This window comes from Struthio camelus, chromosome 12 (genome assembly GCF_040807025.1).
Source record: "Struthio camelus isolate bStrCam1 chromosome 12, bStrCam1.hap1, whole genome shotgun sequence".
In the NCBI taxonomy this organism is placed as follows: Eukaryota; Metazoa; Chordata; class Aves; order Struthioniformes; family Struthionidae; genus Struthio; species Struthio camelus.
The window spans coordinates 19,091,087-19,113,436 of record NC_090953.1 but is presented as its reverse complement, the minus strand read 5'-3'; the positions used below and the strand labels follow the sequence as shown (position 1 = coordinate 19,113,436).

Genomic DNA, 22,350 nt, shown 5'->3' with positions numbered 1-22,350 from the left:
CGTGAGGGAGGAGTAGCACTTACAGCACTTGACTGAATTACAAAAACTCTTTATTCGTGGGTGAAATCTTGCCAAAAATAACTTATTTCATTTCCCTCGCACTTCTCACTGGGCGGAACAGCCTTTCTTGCATTACAGACCGATAAAAGAAGCTGTGTCGATTTCCTCTGTTCTGCTTTTAGGGATACTCTTTCAAATTGTAAACACTTGACAAACTCCAGAGAACAACTGCAGATGAACCTAGGCAGTAAAGGCAGCTATTATTTTAGTTAGTTAGAGATGTATGTCATCCAGAGAAGAATTATGGTGATACTATTCTGAAGTTGAAAGGAACCATCAAATTTATGTGCACATAAAAGCATGCTTCTCCTTCATAACAGGTAGTTTTTTTTTTTTTTTTTACAGGAACTCAGTGCTTTCAGGGGATTGCAAATCTGGAGTTTCTACAAAGGAGGGAGTAAGGGGAGCGTTCTTTTTTTTGCTGCTGCACTAAATTATTTCATTAGATCCTACTCAAGGCCATAATAAATTTGCTGGGGATAACAGCCTGTACTTCAGACTAGGAAGATAATTCCATTGCACATCCAAACCCATTTTATCTAGGGATTATTTCATTTCAAAAACTGCAGCTTGCTTTACAGGAATCAGATTGGGAACTAAGTCATTTCCCATCACTGCTGTTCATGGGTTGTACCATTAATTGATTGTACTTTAAGGCTTTTGAGTTGTTTGTATTAGCTATTTAGAAGCCAGAATAACTTGGGTAATTCTTCACTGGTGTTAAGAGGGTTTCTGGTCATTCTGCTATCAAACTATTTCTTCTTCCTATTTTTTTTTTTTCCTTATATGAACTCAGGCTTTATTGGAGCTCTAGAAGCTGCAATGAGTGCTTTGTTTTAGCCCATAACGCAGTAAGCTAGATGGCAGCCCTACCTTCTCTGTACCATGTGCCGCCTGGCCAGCATATTCCACATTGCAGTGAGAGCATGGACTCAGAAAGTATAAGGACCTAAGTGTTGCTCCTAGGCCCTTCTGCTTGGTATGCTGCAACAGCAGTTACTTTTGGTGAGGCTGTTGTTCTGTCTTGGGTGTTTTGTCACTGACTTCGATGGAGGCTATTTTCCAACTGCAGGCCTTTCAGTTGAGCTCAAGTAGCGTATAGTTGGTGCAAATGCTAACTGCTGACCCCAAGCAGAAAACAGAATGACCACAGCCAGAGATATTTGCAATCCATTCAGTCCTCCATAGTGATCATAGTCCAAGACTCTAAGATACTCTTCTCCCTCAGTCTGTTTATTCTTTGAGTTTTTCAGATAGTCCATTTAATTGCAAATTTGCTGGTGACATCAGGTGATATGTGTTGTGCCAGAATCTGTTAGGACAGGCACTTTAAAAAAAATCTTAAATCTTCAAATAACTAAGAGTCCTGTAGTCCTAGGGTTTATTTTTTCTTTTCATATGTGCTGCTGCTTCATATGATGAATTCTGTGTGGCTAATCAAAGCATTGCAGTGAATGGTCATGAATTTTACTGTTACAAAACAGTATCATTAGGATGCTTATGAATAAATAACCCTGTTCCCTTCCCTTGTGAGCAAGCTTGTCCTCAGTAATTCAGCCTTTCATCTTTGTCCATTCCTGACTGAGTCTCAGCTAGTTTGTTTTTCCTTCCAGGCAGATTGCTATCACGTGTCATTTCTCATCAATTCTGATATCCATATCTGTGACATTTGTATTAATGCTCATCACAAGTTTCAGTAGTTCAACAGTGTCACATTCTGTAAAATTCTAGTCTGGGTCAAGATTTAATTCAGCTATGAAAAAATTAAGGATGCTTTGAGATGCGATTTGTCTCAGTATGATACCATGCTTGGACTGTAAACAGCATTTGTTTCCTCCTGAAGGTTGAAATTCAGGCCCTAAGGAGATTTTGGTATTGCTATTTTTTTCCTGCTTCTTCAACAGTTTCTTAATCAATTATGTCACAACCTAATTTTTGGTCACTCCTTTATAACTTTTGCTTTCCAAAACTTTTCAAATTTGTGTTTGATCTGATAATGACTTTGAAGGTGGCTACAATATTTTCTGTAGACATTTTGCGTGTAGTTTTGATCAGTTCCTACTGGTGTGCAACTTTATATATTGTATTGCAGAAAAAAGTCCAGAATCTTGCCTCTTTTTACGCTACATTTTGGCATTTCTAAAGTTCAGTTCCCACATTTGCTGTTCATAAATTTTACTTTTGATGTAAGACTGCACTAGGCACTGGATGACGCAGCCCTTGGTTAGATCTAGAGAATGCCACATAAGCAATGCAGAAGGAAAAAGTGAGGGGAAGAATATTTCCCTCATACTAGGTGAATTAAGTTGCTTTTATTAGTGGAGTGGTTTCAGTAAGCATCCAAAAAGAAATGCAATCAGTAAAACCTGATATATTGCCCATCTGTCTGTTAATTTCATTGATACAGATACATTCGCGAGATAACAACAGCCGCATCAGATCTGAGAAAAGTGAAATGAACTTTATCTTTTTGTTAAGAAAATGCTATTAGCTGCATTCAGGAAGTGAACTTATCAACCATGCCTGCCTAAAGTTACCACTCGGAAAAATGGGTATGTCTGTTGAGTTTTCAGGTATTCTCATATAAATGTAGATGGTTTAGATTTAGATGGTGTAGATTTAGGTTTGCAGTGGTTATAACAAAACCATAAGAACTTGCCGCTTTTTGAAGATGAAGCGTTTGCTGTCAGTGGAAGCAAGCATATTTTCTTGGGCAGGGGGTGGGGGGAAGTGTAGGGTGTATGTTGACAGTGAAAGATATAAGTAATGAAACGGGTTTGTGGCATGGGCTGCTGCCTCTATAGTGTATATGAAGATTTTATTTAAGTGGATAAAAACAAATTCATCAGTTCCTCGGTTCTGCATTCCTATTCCCAGTACCATCACAAACCGAGGGAAGTTTTTTCTGCGAATCATGGTGAGGGCAGTGGAGAGATGCATATCTTTATCCCTTTCATTCACAGTGCATTTATATCAAGCTATGCCACAAAACAAACTCCCAAGTGCTGTGAGCCTTCCCATAGTATGAGTGCAGGCATCCATGAACACTCTCTTTTGTGTAGTGGCATTTTCTCTGAGGATGTCATTTTTTCATTCATGTGTGTTATTCCTTTGAAGTCTGAATGTGCACTTTGGCTGAAGTTGACAGAATTATATATTTGAAATTAAATGCCAGTGATTTCTTCCTCTTACCATGCAAAATTTTATGGCGTAAACATAGCAGACAGTAAGCACTGCAGATAGTAGGCTACTTGCCCTTGATGATGGGAGTGCACATTTATTAGGTTTTTTTTTGCCAGCCTAGTTCAGGTTTATTATACACACTGTGTATGAATTCCTTTGATTTTGTGGCTGTTTTTTGCCCCCCTCCCCCAACATACCAGTTAATTCCTTTGTTTTCTCCACCAAAATCATCCCAGTTCTTGTCTCACAGTTTAAGTAGAGAGTCAAATACCACCGTGTTGGCATTTCTGCTATCAGGTATTTTGCACGGAGCAGTAGTTCAGCCCACCTGGATAAATCCCTTGAACCTAATCTCTTTCCTCCTGCCTATTAGTGGAGGGATGAAATTGTATCTTTTGCTCTTTTGCTATCAGAAATACTATTCAGAACATTATCAGGAGAGGGTAGGCATCCTTATCAAGCCTTGGCTTTGTTTAAAACATCCAATCTCAAATTTATGTTTTTTAAATTTTTCAAAAAATGTTCTTTATCTGCGATAGCAAGTAAGGAAAATGTTCTTACTGGCTGTAGAAGGTTCCTTTGATCTTGGTTGCCTTAAAGTAAATGCAGTAGCAGGCAATTTTTTCTTTTAGTTAGATTGCCATGACTTGGTTACCTTTCCTCAGTCTCATTTCTTAAACTGAGGTGACAGAGCACTTGGTGCTGTAGAAGGGATATACCGACAAGGTTACGTAGCTATCAAATTTACATTAAGGGAAGGATCAGTAAAAAATGACATTTTGGTATAAAAAAATTGTACTTTCTCAGGTGTACATTTCTGTCATTTCAGTTTGAACTAACAAGTGGAAGAGCGAAAGGTGCAGGCCTGTTTTGCATATTGATTCTTAAAATGTGTCCTGTCTTCCAAATGCAGATACACGTAGAAGAAACCCACATTCTCACATAATGGATCATCAAAGATAATTCATTCCCCAGCAAAAAGGAATTTATTCCCTTTTACCCTCTGTTGCTCTAGAGAACCTAGCTGAAAAAAACATACCATGGTACGTATCTAAATTCCATTTTTCAGAAGGGAGGTCAAGTGTCCAAATCAATTACACTTTTTTAATAGAACCAGGATCTTCTGACTAGATTAGGTGTCTTTAACAGTCCTTCTTGCAGTGTCACAGGGGAAACCAAGTGCCAGACAGAAGATTCATCCATAAATCAATTTTTCACTGGAGAAAGAAACATCTGTTGGCTGAGCGCAGAAATGGAAGGCAAAGGGGAACTCTTCAAGAATGGTGGGCAGTGGCTCTGAGCCAATCCCTTTGCCTGAACAGGGTATTAGGCAGCTTCTGTAACAACCAGAGCTTGAGCTTGATGCAACTTCACAGGTCAGAACTAGCAACTTGAACTCAGTTTTGAAACAACAAAAAAAGAAGTTTACGCAACTGTGGAGTATAGCTGTGATATGCCCTGTTTCAATGACTATTGACCTAACATCCGTAGAAAGTATCCCATTAAATTTAGTGAACTTTGGATCAAGGCCTAAGTAAAAAAATTCCTAAAGTGAAGGAGTACTGTTCTCTGTACTTCCATTATTCATGGAGCACTGTGCCCCATGTGGTCTTTTATAATGCTTACTTTGATTTTGTGCTCTCTTACTAGTGTCTATTGTTTTCTTCAAAACTTAACCATTCCCTCAAACAGAAATGAAGTCCAAATTCTTTTGACTTTGTAGTTTTCCAGAGGGTTGTCTGATTCTTCCACACTCTTGTTTTTATCCCTCATGAAATCAGCAGGAACTTTCCCTAATTAGGAAGAGCAGGGTCCGGTTCTAAAATAATGCTATTTCAGCTGCGTGCATTGGCATTTAGGGCAGGAGAGAAGTTGAAATGATATCTATAAACTGTTTCTTTGCCAATCAGAAATGGATATATTGTCAGTAAGTTGGAGATCAGATATAGGAACATTGAAACAAGATCAGAGTCTGGCAGGCTTCATGTTTGTACAGTGCAGTGCGGCAGAAGCAAGGAGCTAAATTGCCTTTTGCTCTTTCCAAGATGTGGTCCCTGTTTATTGCATTGATAATGCTGGCACCCAGCACAGCAAGGCAAGGTACATATCTGAAAGTTACGGCAGAAAAAAGAACTAACTGCAACAAATTGTGTCATCTTCTATTGGTAGTTTTAAAGTAAGAGAAGATGCAAAAGCCTTCACAGCAAAGGAATTGATTAAATTGACAAAAGAAACAGGATATGAAAATGCATGTGATATGTAAAGTTACAAAATGAATGGTTTATTTACGACTTCAGCTATTTTAGTATAGACATTTTGCCTAACTTCAAATTGTTCTAAAAAGGATTAGATATAATTAATGCTGTATGACCTCCTTTTTTCCTCTTTTCAAAGAATGTAGAGCTGTGCGTCTAATGAGGACCCCCTGAAAGGACTATTATGTCCAATTGTCTCAATTATGCAAATAACTTTGAAATTTTAGCAGAAGGGAGGAGATACTTCAAATTAAAAGTTTCAGCTCCTGCTTTAGTCTTTCTGCAGCGCCGGCATTTTTACAGTGAGTGTAGTCACTGTTTGAAGAGAGGAAAGGAGCTTTAACAGATTGCAGATTTGGGCACTATCAAAGTAGATTTGTTGTGCCGTGTTCCACCATGAGATGAAAATACCCTCTGGGCAGGGAGATGGGTCATGAGACTTCTAAAGGATTACCTTCAAAGGGAGTCATGAGATTGGTTTGAACAAAGAAGCTGCTCACATGCTTATCATATGAGATTCTCTTCTTAAAGTGGTGGAAACCCATCTCCTTGGGAATTCTCATGAACTTCAGAGAGACTGGAAGTCCTAACTGTAAGATGAGTGAGGAATCTGAACAACAAGAAGCTTAGAGTTAAATGCAATTCATTTATACTAGACGTAATTCATCTTCCCAAACTCTGAAAAACTTCCAGTGACAAGCAGGTAGGACATGGTTTAAAATGATTTTTCGTTTCATTCTTGATCATCTTCTGCTGTGCTACGTTTTTTAGCATCAATGTGCATAATTGAAATTTACACTGAAAAAACGTGTAGTAACCTGGGACTGATTGGACAGTGATAATTATATTGAAATAATCGTACTCTAGCTAGTCTGTTGCCTAGACTTTTCATTGTTTATTTTGAAAGACGTGGAACTTAAGCGGTAATTGCAAAAAGACGAAATGAGTTTTCAAGTCCAAAAAAGGTGTCTCAAAACATTTCAGAAATAGGAAATTACTTGAGTATGACTGTAATGAGTAGAAATGATGGCAAAGAGAGATTAGGTGAAAACATATCTTACACATTTCATTATTTTGAACGCTAGTTTAGAGCTACCTTTGAAGCAACTAAAAATGGATTTCTGGTTTGCTTGTTTGGTAGGCTGAGGTTTTGGGTTGTTTTTGATTTATTTTTCAGATTTCTAAACAAAACGTACCTGTAATACTTTCCAGAGTTCACTGTTGGATACAAGCATTTGTCTTCTGATAAACAAGCCCATGTGTGTTCATTCATTTCCATTTGAGTTTATCAAGGTCTGAGGGTAGTGAGATATTATGGAAGTCTGGCAATAGAACAGGGCATGACTGTTTTTTTCACCTTGCTCCAGCATGGCTCCTGAGTAAAGGAGATTTCCAAGTGAAAGAGAGAGAAGAAACATTCATCAGTAGCCCCGTCACATTTGTACCAGCGACACTGTGTATTGCCGTTCAAGTAATGCTTTTCTGCCATAAAGCATAGTAGGCTCTGAGATGAGAAGTCTCTTTGAGAACTCTTGTCACAAAGATCCAACCTCCACGTCACCCCTCAGTTTCACTCACCAATCTTTCATATGTTTGAGGAGCCAAGAAAGCTCCGTTTTGGTCCTTGTTAACCTCAAGATCTTCAAATCCCAACTCCAAGGAATCATCCACTGTTTCTGGAATTCCATCCCTTCTGTTGTAGTGCAGATGGGATCTTGAGGAGGGACTTCTCGGAGTAATAGCGGCTCCAAGACAACCATATCTTTGTATTCCCCGTAGAGCCAAACACAACTGTGAGCAGAGCTCCTGGCCTATTTGAGTCTCCTTTACCTCCCCTAACTCTGGCTTTAAAATTATTCTTCCCTATTTGCATGGTGTTGTTACTTAGCTTTGTCTCTTTACCTTAGGAGAAGGAAGTTAAACTTTACCTTGCACATACAGGATTCTTGCCTCTGTGCATTTGTTACCGATATCACCCAAGCTAGGAACTCACTGGCCTGATGCAGAGGTTTAAGGACTCATTCCATATTTTTTAACTCCACTCAAAATTCACAAGTGATGTAAGGATACATAGTTCACACAATTTTATCAATTCCTCCCACAGAAAATGTGAACTTTAGGAGTCTTTTTATAAGTTTTTAAGCATTGACTGCAACATTTCTTAAGTGGGCTTTCCAGAAGGCAGTTTAAGATTAATAAAGATTTAAGATTAATAAATTCACTCACTATCAAGTTTGAAAATACAAATGGTAGGCTGCAGATAACATGTTAAAGCCAAATATATTGGTGAGTTTTACACAGTAGCTGACAACTATGAATGATACTGTGTATCAGTAACGGCAGAGTATCTGGTTTGTTTTATTTTCTGGGTTATATTATGCTTTGTTGAAGCTAGCTATATTCTTCTGTCTCTTTAGAGAAAAACCACCTTGTTGCACACTGTGCCAAAGTATCCGGGACCATTACTGGAGATACTGTGCCCTGGTTCCGTTGGGTCCATTAATTCCTTTCACTTGCAACTTTGGGGATTTTACCTGGGTAGGGACTCAACAGACAATTGACTCAATCTTCCTGAAAATTGTTGTTATATATAAAGAACTCTCTAAAAACGTGTTTGACATCTCCCATCGCTCTTGCCCTTTGTCATTATTTCAGTCCCGGAGCACCTGAATGAATGTTGTCAACTTTCAAGTATATATAAAACAATAAATATTTTAAATATATATATATTTAGCATCTCCATGAAACAATTTAACTCCTGAGTTCCAGCGCTTCCATTATGATTTCTAAAAGTTTATGGGGAGTAATTTTGTACAAACCCCGCAGCCTACGAGTTAAATTAGTTGGCAATTCTTTCTTTTTTGAAAATGACAAAAAGCAGCAGGGTGCAAAACGTGGTTGATTGCACTGTGACATATTCTGTTCAAGCTCATGTATTAGCCAATGCCTGGAAAGTAATTGCTTTACTGAGTGTAAAATTAGCCACAGCAAGTAGGAAATTTTCAACAGCTCAAACTATTTAACAGACTTCTACCTAAAGAATCTTCCTTTCAGGAAAACTTGTATGTACTGCAAGTTAATGTTAATTTCCTAAGGGACAGGTTGACTAACCAATATATCATGTATGTATTTGCAGAAAGATGTGCATATTTACAAAAAGCAAAAGAGAGAGGTAAATATGTATGTAACCTTTTCTCAGAATAAGTATGTGTTCAGCATCTCCAGACTTTCGGGAATTCTGAGATATGCATAGCAACTAAATCTTGTAAATGTTGTGATTATAGAAATTTTACTTTGTAGTAATTTTAAAGTGGGGTTTGTTAGCATGCCTAGCAGTATTCCTTAAGTAGTGGCTTGCGTTATTTTACCACATTTTGAAAATTTTAATTTAAGAAGTTAAAGTCTACCTGTTCAGCACACTCTGCACTTCAACTAGTACTAAGTAGAACTATGCATTTACAACAAACTCTTTGTAGAAGAGGAATCTCTCACATAACATATAGTCATTCTCTTAAAATGTTGTTGTTCTTTCATGGCTTGCAATTGTAATGTCACATGTCATCGTATTTGAATTATACTTTAGAAAAAAATGGTAGTAAGGTCTCAAAGGATACTATTAGGTCATATGTGAAAAATTAACATTTTTAACTGGTTCATCAGACACTTTATAGACATTATCTATGAATTATTAACTGCAGCTAACCTCTTACAGCAACTAAGTGGCTTTATTTTCAACCTTTTTTTTTTTCCAGACAGCACATTTTTGAAAGTTACTGCTATAATAGTCATTAATAATGACTATATGTGGCCCAGTTATGTCTCTGATAGAGGTACAATTCCAGTCCAAGTCAATGATTTTTGTATCTGCATTGCTAAGTGCAGGTTGGTCTTTGATTGCATGTATAGTTAAAAGCTACTGACTCAAATTTTCTAAGCCTCACATAAGCAGGAGGCTTAAGTATATGGGTAATTTTTGTTAGAACTATTCATACCCTTAGTTTTGTAACAAGGGATGTACCTTTTTGTGTTGGTTATAATTTCATAAATATCAATAAATTTCAAAAAGTATGGTCTGGTGTTGAGGGTGTTGATTCACTTTCTAGTAATACTATTTCTCTATTTCAGGTCAGAATGAGCCCATGTTAAAGCCTTACAGTTTAAGAGCATTTTGAGAGAATTGTCACGCACAGACGCGCACACATACACATACAGATATATATATATATATATATTTATGTATGTATAGGGAGTGTCCTGACTTCCTTTTTAAAAACATATCTAACAAAGAGTTTTTATGTTAGACAGGCTGGGAAGTTAGTGCAGTACAAAGATCATTCCTGAGCCTTGTCAGATCTAGATACTAGGGGTATCTTACATCTTCAAATGAGAATTTGTAATGAATTATCTTACAGCAGAAACTAGTAATTACCAGGCTACTTTGGCTTTCGTTATGTTAGAGGCTGTTTGCCTTCTCTCCGCTCACTCCGTTGTGCTATAAGGGCCTCTTGAGAATGGTTCTTTGTGAGCAGGGCTGATTCTACCACTACCCATAGATAAAAGTTGCTCAACGCTTCCCATCCTAGCGTCTTGTTTTGTGTTGGTTATAAGTCAGCCAGTCCTTAAGTGCTTGGGGTAAAACTGACCGTACGGACTCTCTGCCTCAGGCTGCGGGGTTTTGGGGGGGGAAAAAAACCCAAAACAGTTGTCAGCAAGGAGACTAAATAAAAATGTACATCTGTGCTCCACATCTCACCAGCATTCAGAACAGGGAGACTAAAGGGAGGAAGAGGATTTGACAAGCTAGTAGTGGAAGGGGGGTAGGTAACAAATGAAGACTATACTTTATTGTTACCATTTCTTAGAAAATCTCTTTCTTGAAATTTGATAGAGGAAGCGGGTGGGGGTAAGCTATTGCAGAAGGAGTGGCTTTTGCTAACTTAAAATACGGTAGGTTTTGGTGTCTGACCTGGTCAGTGAGACTTTTTTCCTCCATTCTGCAAGGCACAGCATTGCAAAACTATGCAAGGTATGTCCTCCACAGGTGGCAAGCACAGGGCCAAGCTCTTCTGCCAAAAACTCAAAATGATTGTTTAGTTGCTTAGTTTTAGTTGTTAGCTGTACAGTTACATTAATGCTGAGCTCTGCCCAAGCAACTGTGCCTGCCTCTCAGCTGGGTATCTGAGTACAATCAGTGGACTGTGCTAATGTGCCTCCATGTGCCTCCTTTGTGCCGCAGGTGGGTATGTCCAACCATGTCAGCATACGCTCAGAGCGAGCCAGCGCTATCTGCTGCCTATGGTGTTTAGGCCATAGTTGTTCCTTGCTTCTCCAAGCCTCTGGGAAAGACCTGTGTATCTGTAAGAGATGTGGCAGAATGCATAACTTCTTTGGGAAAAGAGCTTGTTCCTTCCTTTTGTAGACTGTGTCCCTAAACTAATCCTCTTGTTTCAGCAGGTGTTTGATGCCTGCCTCACCAGCAGGCCTGGAACGCAGAGCATAATGAAGGCATGAAAGCTCATTACAGCTCTCTGCGCAGGGTAGCACTATTCCTTGGTTTCTACATCATCAGCAGGAGTGATTTCCAGGCTCAATGTAAAATAATAACATTGCTTACCGACACTGCCATCTTGCCTGTTATGTGTCTCTTTCAACCACAGAGCGACAGGTTCCCTGACAAAGTTGCTACAGGAGCCTTGGTTCAAATTGAACCAGATGAAAAATACGGTGGAATGAGAATAAGAATTGTCTTTAGTAAATAGTCTTTATTTTAAAGAACCCTACGACTGTCATAAATCCCTTTTAGTTGCTATATGTATTAGCAAACCATATAAGAGATCCTCTCTCTTGTAGATACTATTTCATATTTTCATAAATAGTATAACAGTTACCAGTTGTACAGATCACCAGGGTTTTAGAAACTTAGCTTAGATTCACAGGCATTCACAGTGTTCCAGAACTGAGGACTTTGTTCATGGCTCCAGCTACCTAGTGACATAAGACAGAGTAATATAATGGATTTGTGCCCTGTCTTTTCTCAGCAATAACTTTTCAGTAAAACCTTTTCAGTTCATAAGTGGCTACAAAATTGTCTATTATCATTCATCACATAATTTGGAGTATTTTTCTCTAAGCCAGAACACTGTTATTGGGAGGACAGTTATTTTGAGAAGGGCTATATTTACTTCACGGCTTTCCTAGAGCAGGAAGGACTTTTCCCATAACATTTGATTTCCTTGAGTTCTGATGAGTGTTCAGTTGAAGAATTTTATTCTGTCCTGCTTTTTAAATGGTTTATTTTACCGTACCAGTAACACCCTAGTGAGCTTCCTGCAGGCAGTGTAAGAAGGGGAATTGAACCCCGTCAGGCTGGGGCAGCAGAGACTGCTGTGAGCTTGGCAGAATCCTTTGCAAACTGGATGTGTGGGAGAGCCGCCACAGATTTCTATGATGGATCTGAAGTGGGAGAATAGCTGGTAAGCTTTGCAAATACTCCTCAGAGGGCCACCTGCATATTTCTTCAGCTACAAAGAGGTCAAGTTGCTTATTTCTGGGAAAAGGGAAAGCTGGAGAAGTATCTATCTAAGGGTGGGTGCATCAGTGCCTACAGATAAAAAGAAATGCAATTGCTGCTGACCCAGATATGAGTCAACTCGGCCTTGGAAGCTGTGAAGCTATTTAAACGTGGTAATGCATCTAGAAGTTTGATTAGTCGGGCACTTGAAAAAACTATTCCTTTAAAAGGAAGAAGAATGAGGGACAGTATAATTGGGATGTTGCAGTTCAAGGCAGCTCAAAGTACAATATCTCTGGAATTAATTGTTAAGTCCCAGAAAACGGGAATTCTGCTGATATAGTGATTTATTTTCTTTTTTCTCTTGATTGTTTATTTGGGAGAGTTCTCACATGTTTTCTCTCAAGTAACAGTAACAGAGTATGACTACATAAGTAGTGTTCACAAAAGTCCATAGACCTGCTGACACAGTGGATGGACTTGTGCATACACCATGCACATGCTCACAGTATGAATTTTGTTCCCACCTCCAGGTTGCTTCTTTCTTTCCATATCTCATCTGAGCAAACATCTTTTTGCTCAATGGTGGCATAGATATTCCGGTGTAATTCTATAGAGCATTGTACTTGAATGGTTGGGCAGCATACCTGAGATTTCACTTCACTGATAGAACCACCTTTTGCAGCGTATTGCAAATTAAAGGGGGATCACCAAAACATGATGGTAAGATGATGCGAACAGGGCTACAGCTGGATATTTCCATAAATGACAACCATCAGTCCACATCTTAATAAAAATATTGGTGAAAATAATCATTACTATTCCAACAGAAGTGAGCTCTGCTGCTCAGGTAGCTCCTTTTCTGTATTATTCTGTGCTTGATTTAACCTGAACAGCTTTGTCAAGCCCTGTATTATGCATAAGACTTGTTCATTTGGCCCCCGGCGCCTCCTGCGTTGCTCCTGTACACCAGCTACTCTCTGCTGAGTATGATCCCTGTCCAGGGCTCCGTGCATCAGGCACTGCTGTTGGCATCCCTGCCTGTCTACTGAGCAGCTGGCCCTGGTGCAGGTAAAGCCTCGCTGGGGTGCAGCAGCTGTGGTGCATGTGCTCTGGAATAGGGCCCTAGCTGCGAAAGGCCTCTCCAACAAGGGATGGCTCTCTAACTGCAAGATAGGGTCAAAGCCCTATCCTATCCTATGACCAACATGTCAAGCGTGCCTGCCCATCCAGCAAACGGATGTGTCCTTTTGTCTTTGGGGGGTGTGGCGGTTGAGAGGTCTGACTACCTAGCAGGCTCAGTCCGGGGAAATATTTGATGCACATCCAGCTTTAGGTCTAGTTGGATTTGGGCGTTGGATGTGCTCCATCAACACTGAGACTCTCACCTTGCCCTCCCCCCATTTCTTTCACTTCCTATGATGGTAATTTTAGTATTGCGATTATTCATAGACACTAAATACTGCTGCTGTCCTGCAGAGGTATATAGCAACTGAGATGTACAGCTTCTGGTAGTAAAATGGAGCGTAAGAGTTTTCTGCATGGCATTACCTGTGGGTTTGCTCTCCTGCTGTGGTTCCCACCCTGGATTTTCCATCAAAGGCACATCAGTTCAGAGCCTACCCTGCTGCCCTTGCATGCCCAAGCTGCAGTGAAATAGAGCCGCAGGGTCTGTTTCAGTACAGTCTGAAACTCCAGCCCAATATTTGTTCATTAAACGGTTATATATGAAATGAGATATTTAAAATTTTCTATTATTTTAGCAGCAAACTGAAATTGTCTGTCTGAGTATGGAGGTGGAAGGGTTTTTTCTCTTCAGTTCAGTTACTGCATGTCACTCACCCTAGATTTGCATGCTTCCCAGGAAATAATTAGGTTGTGCTATCCTTTCTATAACTGATTAATCCTTGGGTTTATTAATGGCTATATTTGATGGGCAACTGTGTGTTTAGGGTGCTGGTTTTGTTACCTCATGATTTACACACCAGCACACCAGGTGGCTTCCATTTTTTTTCCTGCAGGAGACAAATACTTGCTTTTAATGCTAATGAAAACTAACAAATCCCTGAAGTGGGATAACAAAGGCCAGTATTAATTAATGCTATTTCTTGGTGACTTAGTGATTTCTAGGCTGGAGACCAAGAATCAGTGGTGGGTTTTGTTTTTGTTTTTGTTTTTTCCATAATTTAAAAGAGACATGTCAGTTTTCATAAAGGAGAGCAAATATGTCACTGAACATTTGAAGTGTGTTTTTTCCAGATTAGGTTCAGATTAGTACATTCTGGATTTGCAATAATAAGCAGGTTTGAACTTCACTCCTCTCAACAAGTTGGGCTCTTGCCCTTTTATGTTTCTTAGAGATCAGCAGAAAACCTGCAGAGTGTGTTTAGTGGCATAATCTTGCTGGCAGCACCCATTTGTCTGTCAGTATAACACTCCCACTGGCTCTTGGTCTGAAAACTGTAGTTGATCTGTCATAATCCTTTCAAAATTTATCCATCCAAGGCTGTTAGAAAGTACTTAGTTTTTTCAAACTCAAAAGAGACAGTATGAGTACTTATATTTTTCCTCAAGAAACTAAATAAATTTCAGTCCAGAGTGAGGTAGTAGTTTTGCAGAAGTGTACAGAATCTATATGAAATAAGTGGGGAAGGTGCCTATTTTCTGACAGTTCATGTGTCTGCTTAGGTATTTGCATTGGATTATAATCAAGCTTTGGTTAAGAAGATTAAACAGACAAAAGCAGTGAAACTTCAAAGGCCAACCAAATGTGCTTTGTGACTTTTTATTTCCCCTGATCTCTAATGCCTGCCTTTGCCATCCTCTCATTAGCACTGAAAAATAAGCCAGCAGAGCATAATGCGTTGTCCAGCTGCAGTGGCTATAGCGTCCGAGTTCTAACTGGGTTTTTAGGATATGTACGGATATGTAATGCTTTTTTTCAGTGCAGCAGTAGCTAACAGACCTCCTGTGACAGAGTTTTTAATAATGAATGCACAGCTGAGAGCTCAGCTGTAGTGTAGAGCTCATTTGAAATACCAAAATGCAAAAGCTTCCTTCCAAACACAGACGTTAAGTGTGTGACTTAATCCAGTGGTTAGTGAACTGTTTTTACATGAAGTATATCAAGTAGCAAGGAAAAGACTGATTTTTGACAGGCTACGAGGAATAAGGTAAAGCAATACTCAATGACATGGTGTAAAAATCCAAGTTGTTTTGATACTTCTAGTTTGCGTTTTCCAGTATTCTCTACAGGATAATTTTAAATGCATCTGTATAGCATCTGTTATCAGTTATATTTTGAAGAATGTTTCCTGTGCCGTGGGATTGATTTGGGCATTTGTGTGACTCAGCCAAGAAGTTATCACTGATCACTTTAGAAGTATAAAATTTTATTCAGCCAAAGACATGAATATATTTTAAAAGGCAAAAAAAGTGGATAAATGGCATAACCTCTGTGACAGGGTCCCTTTAAGCTCATTTTTTGACCTTAAAGGTAATAAACTAGTATGTTGTGTATGAGCACATGTAACAGGTAGCATTGGACACAGTTCTGAAGCAGCAGTAAATTTGGACACTGTATGTGGTTTTGGATTTATTTTTAAAAACTGTAATTCCAGTGAAGCAGACTGTTTTTTAGCTGCCCAGATATTTTGAACTGCCTGAATACCTGTGAATTAGCCAAATCTGATTCTGAACAGGAAAACTGCATGTTTGCTGTAACCACCCACCTCCTGATACCATGGACGCCGCATGGATCACCCTGGCTTGGGTGTTTACTTCTGTACTTTTGCACTTCAATAAATAGTTGCAGGCTCTGATGCTATAAAAGTAAAATGTTTTCTGAGTTCTATTTCTAATAACATTATTGCTAAAACTTGTCATCTTGTAAAAGCCTCGCCAAAAGTATATAAAAAGGACATCTGAAATATTATGGCGTATAAAGGCTTTCAGTGTTTCATTGAAGCGTCTTCGTTGTGCTTTAGCGTCTTCAGTTGAAGAAGGAATGTATGGAGGCAAGACAAAAAAGCTGGACCAAGTCACACAGCCTGTTAAATTATTTTATTTAATTAATTTAACTAAAATCTAAGTCACACAGATATTAAATTTAATACTCTCTCGCTTCAACATGTGCTGCATAATCAAGCTGTTTATGCTAAGTGCCTGAAATATACGCCTTGTCTTTCAGGAAGCACATGCCATTGTAAACTACCTGAAATATCGTCCAGTGCGTTTTTAATTCTTCCCCTCTCTGTAGTGTTACGAGCTACACTTCTGAACAACAGCTTTTAAAGTGAAATGAGGTGGTTCTGACTTGGTAAATCAGTAGCTATATCAGAGCGGAGACCAGGACCGCAGGCTCTCCCAGACCACTGGCCAGCAAGGCATTTTGGCTCAGTGGCACTTAAAAGAGGTAAACTTTTACCTACCGAGATAGAGTATAGACTATTCTTCATGAAGTCCAAGCATTCATCCGCAAACTGCAATTGAATTTGCAACTGATTAGCAATGAGGGAACTTCAGGCAGTTTCCATTATTTCAGACATAATGGAGGAAACTAAGAAGCCAGGCAGGAACTAACAAGTCAACAAACAAAGGAACTTCAGAGACAGCTCTTGCCTCAAAAATGATGAACGGCCACACCCTCTATTCATCATGCTCTACCGAGAGGGCTTGTCCACTCTCTGAGCCATTACCCGACAGGCTGACAGATTTTTCCTCTGAAAGGAGTCTGCAGTTGAGTTTCGTTAGTCAGGAGCTCAGTAAGGTTTTTAGTTCTTTCTCTAGGAAAGCCCTAATTATTTGTTGAAGGAGCCTTCAAAGTTTTCATGTCATTTTTAGCTCTTGTGTCTGCAAAAATTTCATTTCACTTCAGCAGAGGAAACTAAAGCAAAACATATGGCATTGGCTTGCTACTTGAAAATTGATTTAAGGCTTTGTAATTCCCTAATTCAAACTCGGAAGAATCAGCTTTCATCAGGAAGGCAAGGTTGTCCGTGTCATCGAATCGTGAGTGTGTTTTAACATTTTTTATTACTTTGAAGTTTCAAAGCTGCTTTTGAGTTCAGCTTTTAAAATTCATTACTAAATGTTGGTTTAGTATTGCAATCAGGATCATATGTTGCCTTGTTGAAGGTCGCAGGGACAGAGAAGAAGGCCGGGGGTCTGCAAGTAATAAACTATGGGAAACTTTGGCCTGCTGCCATTTCTGACCTCAGTCCCTTCAGTGTTACCAAATCTAGATGACCCACACTACTGAAACAGACTTTCTAACCACATTGTGCAGATCTGTGGTTTTCCCCTAGCTTGTCTACAGCTCATGTTTTTAAAAAGGCTGAGAGCTTGGTCTAATCAATTCTGGTTTGCAAATACAGTGAAGTAGGCCAACGCAACTATTTTGTCTTCAAGGTCAGTTTCATCCTCCTGTTCCACAGATACACCATGCCTGAAGAGTTTGCACTTTTTCCATTCAAATGCTCTAACTATTTGTGAAATGACTCTTCCTGAAACATCTATTTTGCATTGTCTCATTTGAGAGAGATGCCTTAGGAATGACTGAAGCCTGATTTACAACAGGAAATTCTGAGTTTTAGAAGATTATTGATCATGTTGCGAAGGTTTTTGGAAAGCAATTTCTACTGCAAAGTATAATAGTAAAGAAAAGTATTATTTGGATTAAATACTATTATTTTTTTCTGTCACATAAATTAGGCTGTTTTTCTGTACTTTTACTCCATTTACTGTTTACTGAAATAGGAATAAGTAACTACATCTTTTGGTAGAGCTTCAGATAAACATTGTAACTTCAAGACCAGCGTTTTTGTGCCTAAAGGTTTTTACACATGTTTGAAGACAATTCACATCACCTACTTGCTTCAGGAGTAGAAGTATCTTGTGGTTAAAGCTGGTTTACTGAAATGAATGCTTGCATTTAAAAACAGTAACTGAAAACAGCAGGCAAGTGTTGCTGTATCTGTCAGGCGGAAAGTATTTCAGTATGTTTCTTTTTTCTCCCTTTAAGGGTCAGAAGGCTTGGATAGAGAAGACCTTTTCAAAAAGAGAATGCATCTATGTAATTGCTAACAACAAAGACATTAGCAGGTAACATTTGAAATTTTTGCATTTAGCCAACAGAAAAGGTTAACTCTGAAGGATCGGGTTTAGATAGTCAAGCTGAGACCCAGGTTTACTCATTGTCATTAAGGGGAGATGACAGGGGAACAAAAGTGAGAGACATGCCAGGACCCCATTCTGTACAGAGCCAGGGAACGTGTCATGTAGAGATAAGGCTGAGCAGTGGGAGAGGTAGTGAACTGTTAGTTCCCAGCTATGCAAATCAGAGCATACGTTCATACAGAATTCTGAAAGCAAGGATGCAATAATGTACGTTGTGAAGCCAGTGGTACCATTCCCCACGGTTTTGTGACACTACCAACAGCACTAGGCAGGAGGACTGAAATTCTGTGTCCAGATAGTAGTATAATTGCTACTGTTTGGGCTAACTAAATTGTTGTCTAACTCGCTCGGATAACAGAACAGTTTGTCACACGATAGTTGTCACCGCTGAGTAAGAAATGGATGGTCACTGCTCCTCTTCCAAATTCTTCCTCCTTCCCCTGTTCTTCAGCCTAGAAATGCTATCCAGATTATTATAGAAATGAAGTGAAATTTTTGATCCTCAGTTGTTAAGAAACACCTCGGGACTGGTAATATGTGTGGGCAAACACAGCAGACATGACCTAGAAGATGTATTTCTATGATTTGTGTAGGGCAATGAATAGTCAGTTGAAAATCTGAATATATAGATTTCTGATCTATTTCCTTTTTTTATCACCATGAGATATTGAAGATACTGTGTGCACAGTCACTTCACATTTTAACTTTCAGGTGCTGCTGTGGCCAGCTTATTAACCAACATATTCCACCTCCTCCAAGTACAACTAATAAAAATGGTGAAGAAACAAAGCAAGTGGAAGCTCAGCCAGAAAAATGGTCTGTCAGTAAACACACTCAAACGTACCCAACCGATGCCTATGGAAACCTTGAATTCCAGGGAGGAGGACATTCAAATAAGGCCATGGTAAGGAGTATAGGCTACACTAACATATTCATCTGATATGTTAGTTTATTAGATCTGTGTCAAGATTCCAGCTCACTCAGTGTAGAATCCATTGAAATCCAAGGCGGGGGGGGGGGGGTCTATCTACTGCTCCAGAAAGGTGTGGACAGGATGCTCAGAGAGAGAGAGGAATAATACTCACCTAGGAAGTACCTTAAAATGTCCTGGGGAAACACAATTTCATTAAAGTTATTGTCAGTAAACCACCGTTTCTCCTCTGCCTCTCTTCTGAAGGAATACAGACCTGACTTTGTTCCTTTGCCTTTTTGTGACCTAATCTCTCTGCTAAGGCTGCCGCTTGAGACAATGACTCTGCAAACACTTGTCAGAAGTTTGCAGGGAGCGGTGGTGGGTTTTGCTGGTGGTAGTTTGTTTTTTTTAAGTAGTGGTCACAGAAATAAACACGAGCATATCCCCTACTCTTGTTTTATAGAGTCAGTAGTTTGAAAAGAATTCATGATAGCAGAATTAAACTGAGAAGAATGAAAATCATTGGCTCAGAGGCAGAAAAAATGAATGTTAATAGTGACTAGGATAACATAGCCCTCCTATTTCTTGTGAAGATTATTACATCTCTTTGACAGTCAAACTGAGGTTTTAGGAACGAAGCAGAACCTCTCCCTGTCCTTTTGAATAGGTAGTTCCTAGTAGTGCAGATACGTAGTAAGAGCTTAAGATAACTTGCTCACAGTCTGTTTTGAAGGTTGGGGGGAGGAAAGTGGTGTTTTAAAAACAAAGCTTCTGATCCGTAAAATGAATGGTAAATTCTCAGCAGCACAGTAAAAGGTTTCAGCCTGTCTATATCTTCTAATTGTAAGCAACAAAAACACATTAGAATTGTAAAACTTTTCCTTAAAGATGGAAGTTTTGTTTAATATGACCAGTCAGTGTTCAGTCAATTGACAATTTACAGAGAAGGTGGAGTGATAATATTACGCCTTGTTTTTATAGTATATCCGTGTGTCATATGACACCAAGCCAGATTCTCTGCTGCATCTCATGGTGAAAGACTGGCAACTGGAACTTCCCAAACTCTTAATCTCTGTCCATGGAGGCCTCCAGAACTTTGAAATGCAACCTAAATTAAAGCAAGTATTTGGAAAAGGCCTCATCAAGGCTGCCATGACCACTGGAGCCTGGATTTTCACTGGAGGTGTCAGTACAGGTAAGCAATAATCAGCTCTTGTAGTTTACCTAGGAATTCAGTGGTTTTCATTCATTCACTGATCTTTCTCACTGGCAGAAAATGTAAGGCTACATGAATCATTCATAATCCATTAGACCTGGAAAGGAGCATTGTAATCATCTGCTTTAATCTCCTGCTGAGCACAGACCATAACGTTTTCCTGAGTCAGTAGCCATTTGCATTACAACGTATTTCTCCTGAAAAATTATTCCGTCCTTTGTTTCAGTAGCAAGGAATCTACCACTAGTCATAAGACTTTTTCCCAGTGGTTGATTACCCTCACAGCTGAGAAAATCTCCTACTTCAAATTTGCTTAGCTTCTCGCTGTATTTAATCTCTTGCTTGCATTTTCCTCCAGTCTTCAGGCTACCTGAAAATTTTTTATCTGTTTCTCTGTTTCCTTCTTGACCATATCTAAAACATCATTTGTAGCATAACTCCACATAACCTCCACGAGGAGGATTTTGTCCCTGGATTCTGTCAAAAAAGTGATGTTCAGCATGGTGTCCAAAATTTGGAAAATGTGTATAAAATAGCTGCTCTGATGTTTCCCTAGATACTGTTACATTTTGAGACCAGTCAGTTTTTAATCCACTTCATTTGTGTTAATGCTGATTTTGAGTGATCTTCAAAGAGCAGCATGATGCAATTTTTCATCATAATATTTTAGGCCAAAAATCTATATTTAGCTGAAATATATCTTTGTATTAGTTATTTCTCAGAAAACTGCACTCCTTTGACTTTTATTTTATAACAGTGTATCAACTCGATTGTCTAGTGTTTTTGAGGGAAGATGATGATTCCTATTCAGAATAATTGAAAAGAAATATTTTTTAGATATCTATGGGGTTTTGTGCTTGCTCAGATCCCAGTTTTTTTAAATAATAGAATTCCGTATGTGTTTAGCTTTGTGTGCAGTGAGTAATATAACGCCAGTAAATGGTACAGATTATGTTGTGGCAAGTTAAGTAACTGGGTGAGTCTTTCCAAGACTTCATTGAATTCAGAACAAGAATGTAAAAAGGCAAATGGATTTATATGCAATTATTACAATGTAAGCATAGGTTTGGGTGCATTGCATGTTAACATTGTAAAGTACAAATACCAGTTTAGGTAGTGATAACAAAGAAAAGCGGAGATCAGTGAAAGGCAGGAAAAAAATTAGCTATTCAATCAAATTTCAAAAATGCTAAGAATAAATTTAAACAAATTATACCTATAGGTGTCATTCGTCATGTGGGAGATGCCTTGAAAGACCATTCTTCCAAGTCCAGAGGACGAATTTATGCCATAGGAATTGCACCATGGGGCATTGTAGAGAACAAGGAAGATCTGATAGGAAAAGATGTAAGTCTTTAAAGAAACTCCTGTGTAATTAGTAATGGCAGCTATGTAACAAAATATACACTTCACCTCCTTGGAGTATTAGTGTTTTCACTGTGTCTAAAGCATGTCTTAAGAGCTGAAATTGGACAATTTGTTGAGGAAAAAGCTATTGTTCAAATACGTGTAACAGGAGGTCATATATCACCACAAATTAAATGTAGAACTATTGAGATTTCCATTAGTTTGAACAGTAGGGACCTTTCTGTGGTAAAAGAAAGTTTTAGGTCCTAACTTCGGTGTGGCATGCTGGGAGTCTTAGAAATGTTATAGGTGCCTTTATGTGTAAAAGACCTGCATTTATTGTAGATGGGTAATCATCAGTGGCACATTAATTAGTAGGAGCTCCAAATAAGAATATATTTTCTAATGCAATAAGAGGAATATGTAACACACTGCCATCAAGGTATGTGTTAATGAGTGTTAGGGGAACATGCAGGAGAGTGCATGGACACGATTGTCATCCTCTAACGAAAACATACTGCTGTGAAGAGCTCAAGTTCCGAACCTAAAGGCAAGCTCCGTTTCTGATTCTCCTGTATTTTTGGTCATAAAGGCCTGACTGATTTCTATTTCCTCATAATGCATGCGCTTCTGTTGAGAGTTGTGGAGGGTTTTCACGTGAATTGCTGTTAGGTCTAATCTGGATGCA

General features: G+C 38.9%; 1 protein-coding gene across 4 annotated transcripts in view; it reads left to right on the top strand.

Annotated features, from left to right (window-relative positions):
- The window catches only part of TRPM1 (transient receptor potential cation channel subfamily M member 1), a 126,482-nt gene that overhangs the window by 62,658 nt on the left and 41,474 nt on the right, over positions 1–22,350 (top strand). For 3 of the 4 annotated variants that reach the window (XM_068958217.1, XM_068958218.1, XM_068958221.1), the window contains 4 exons: positions 18,032–18,111; positions 18,898–19,090; positions 20,081–20,294; positions 21,538–21,662. In XM_068958217.1, the coding sequence (XP_068814318.1) occupies positions 18,032–18,111; positions 18,898–19,090; positions 20,081–20,294; positions 21,538–21,662 (612 nt within the window). Of the gene's footprint in view, positions 1–2,467; positions 2,613–4,156; positions 4,287–18,031; positions 18,112–18,897; positions 19,091–20,080; positions 20,295–21,537; positions 21,663–22,350 lie in introns of all 4 variants that reach the window. The other variant, XM_068958219.1, reaches the window with a different exon arrangement.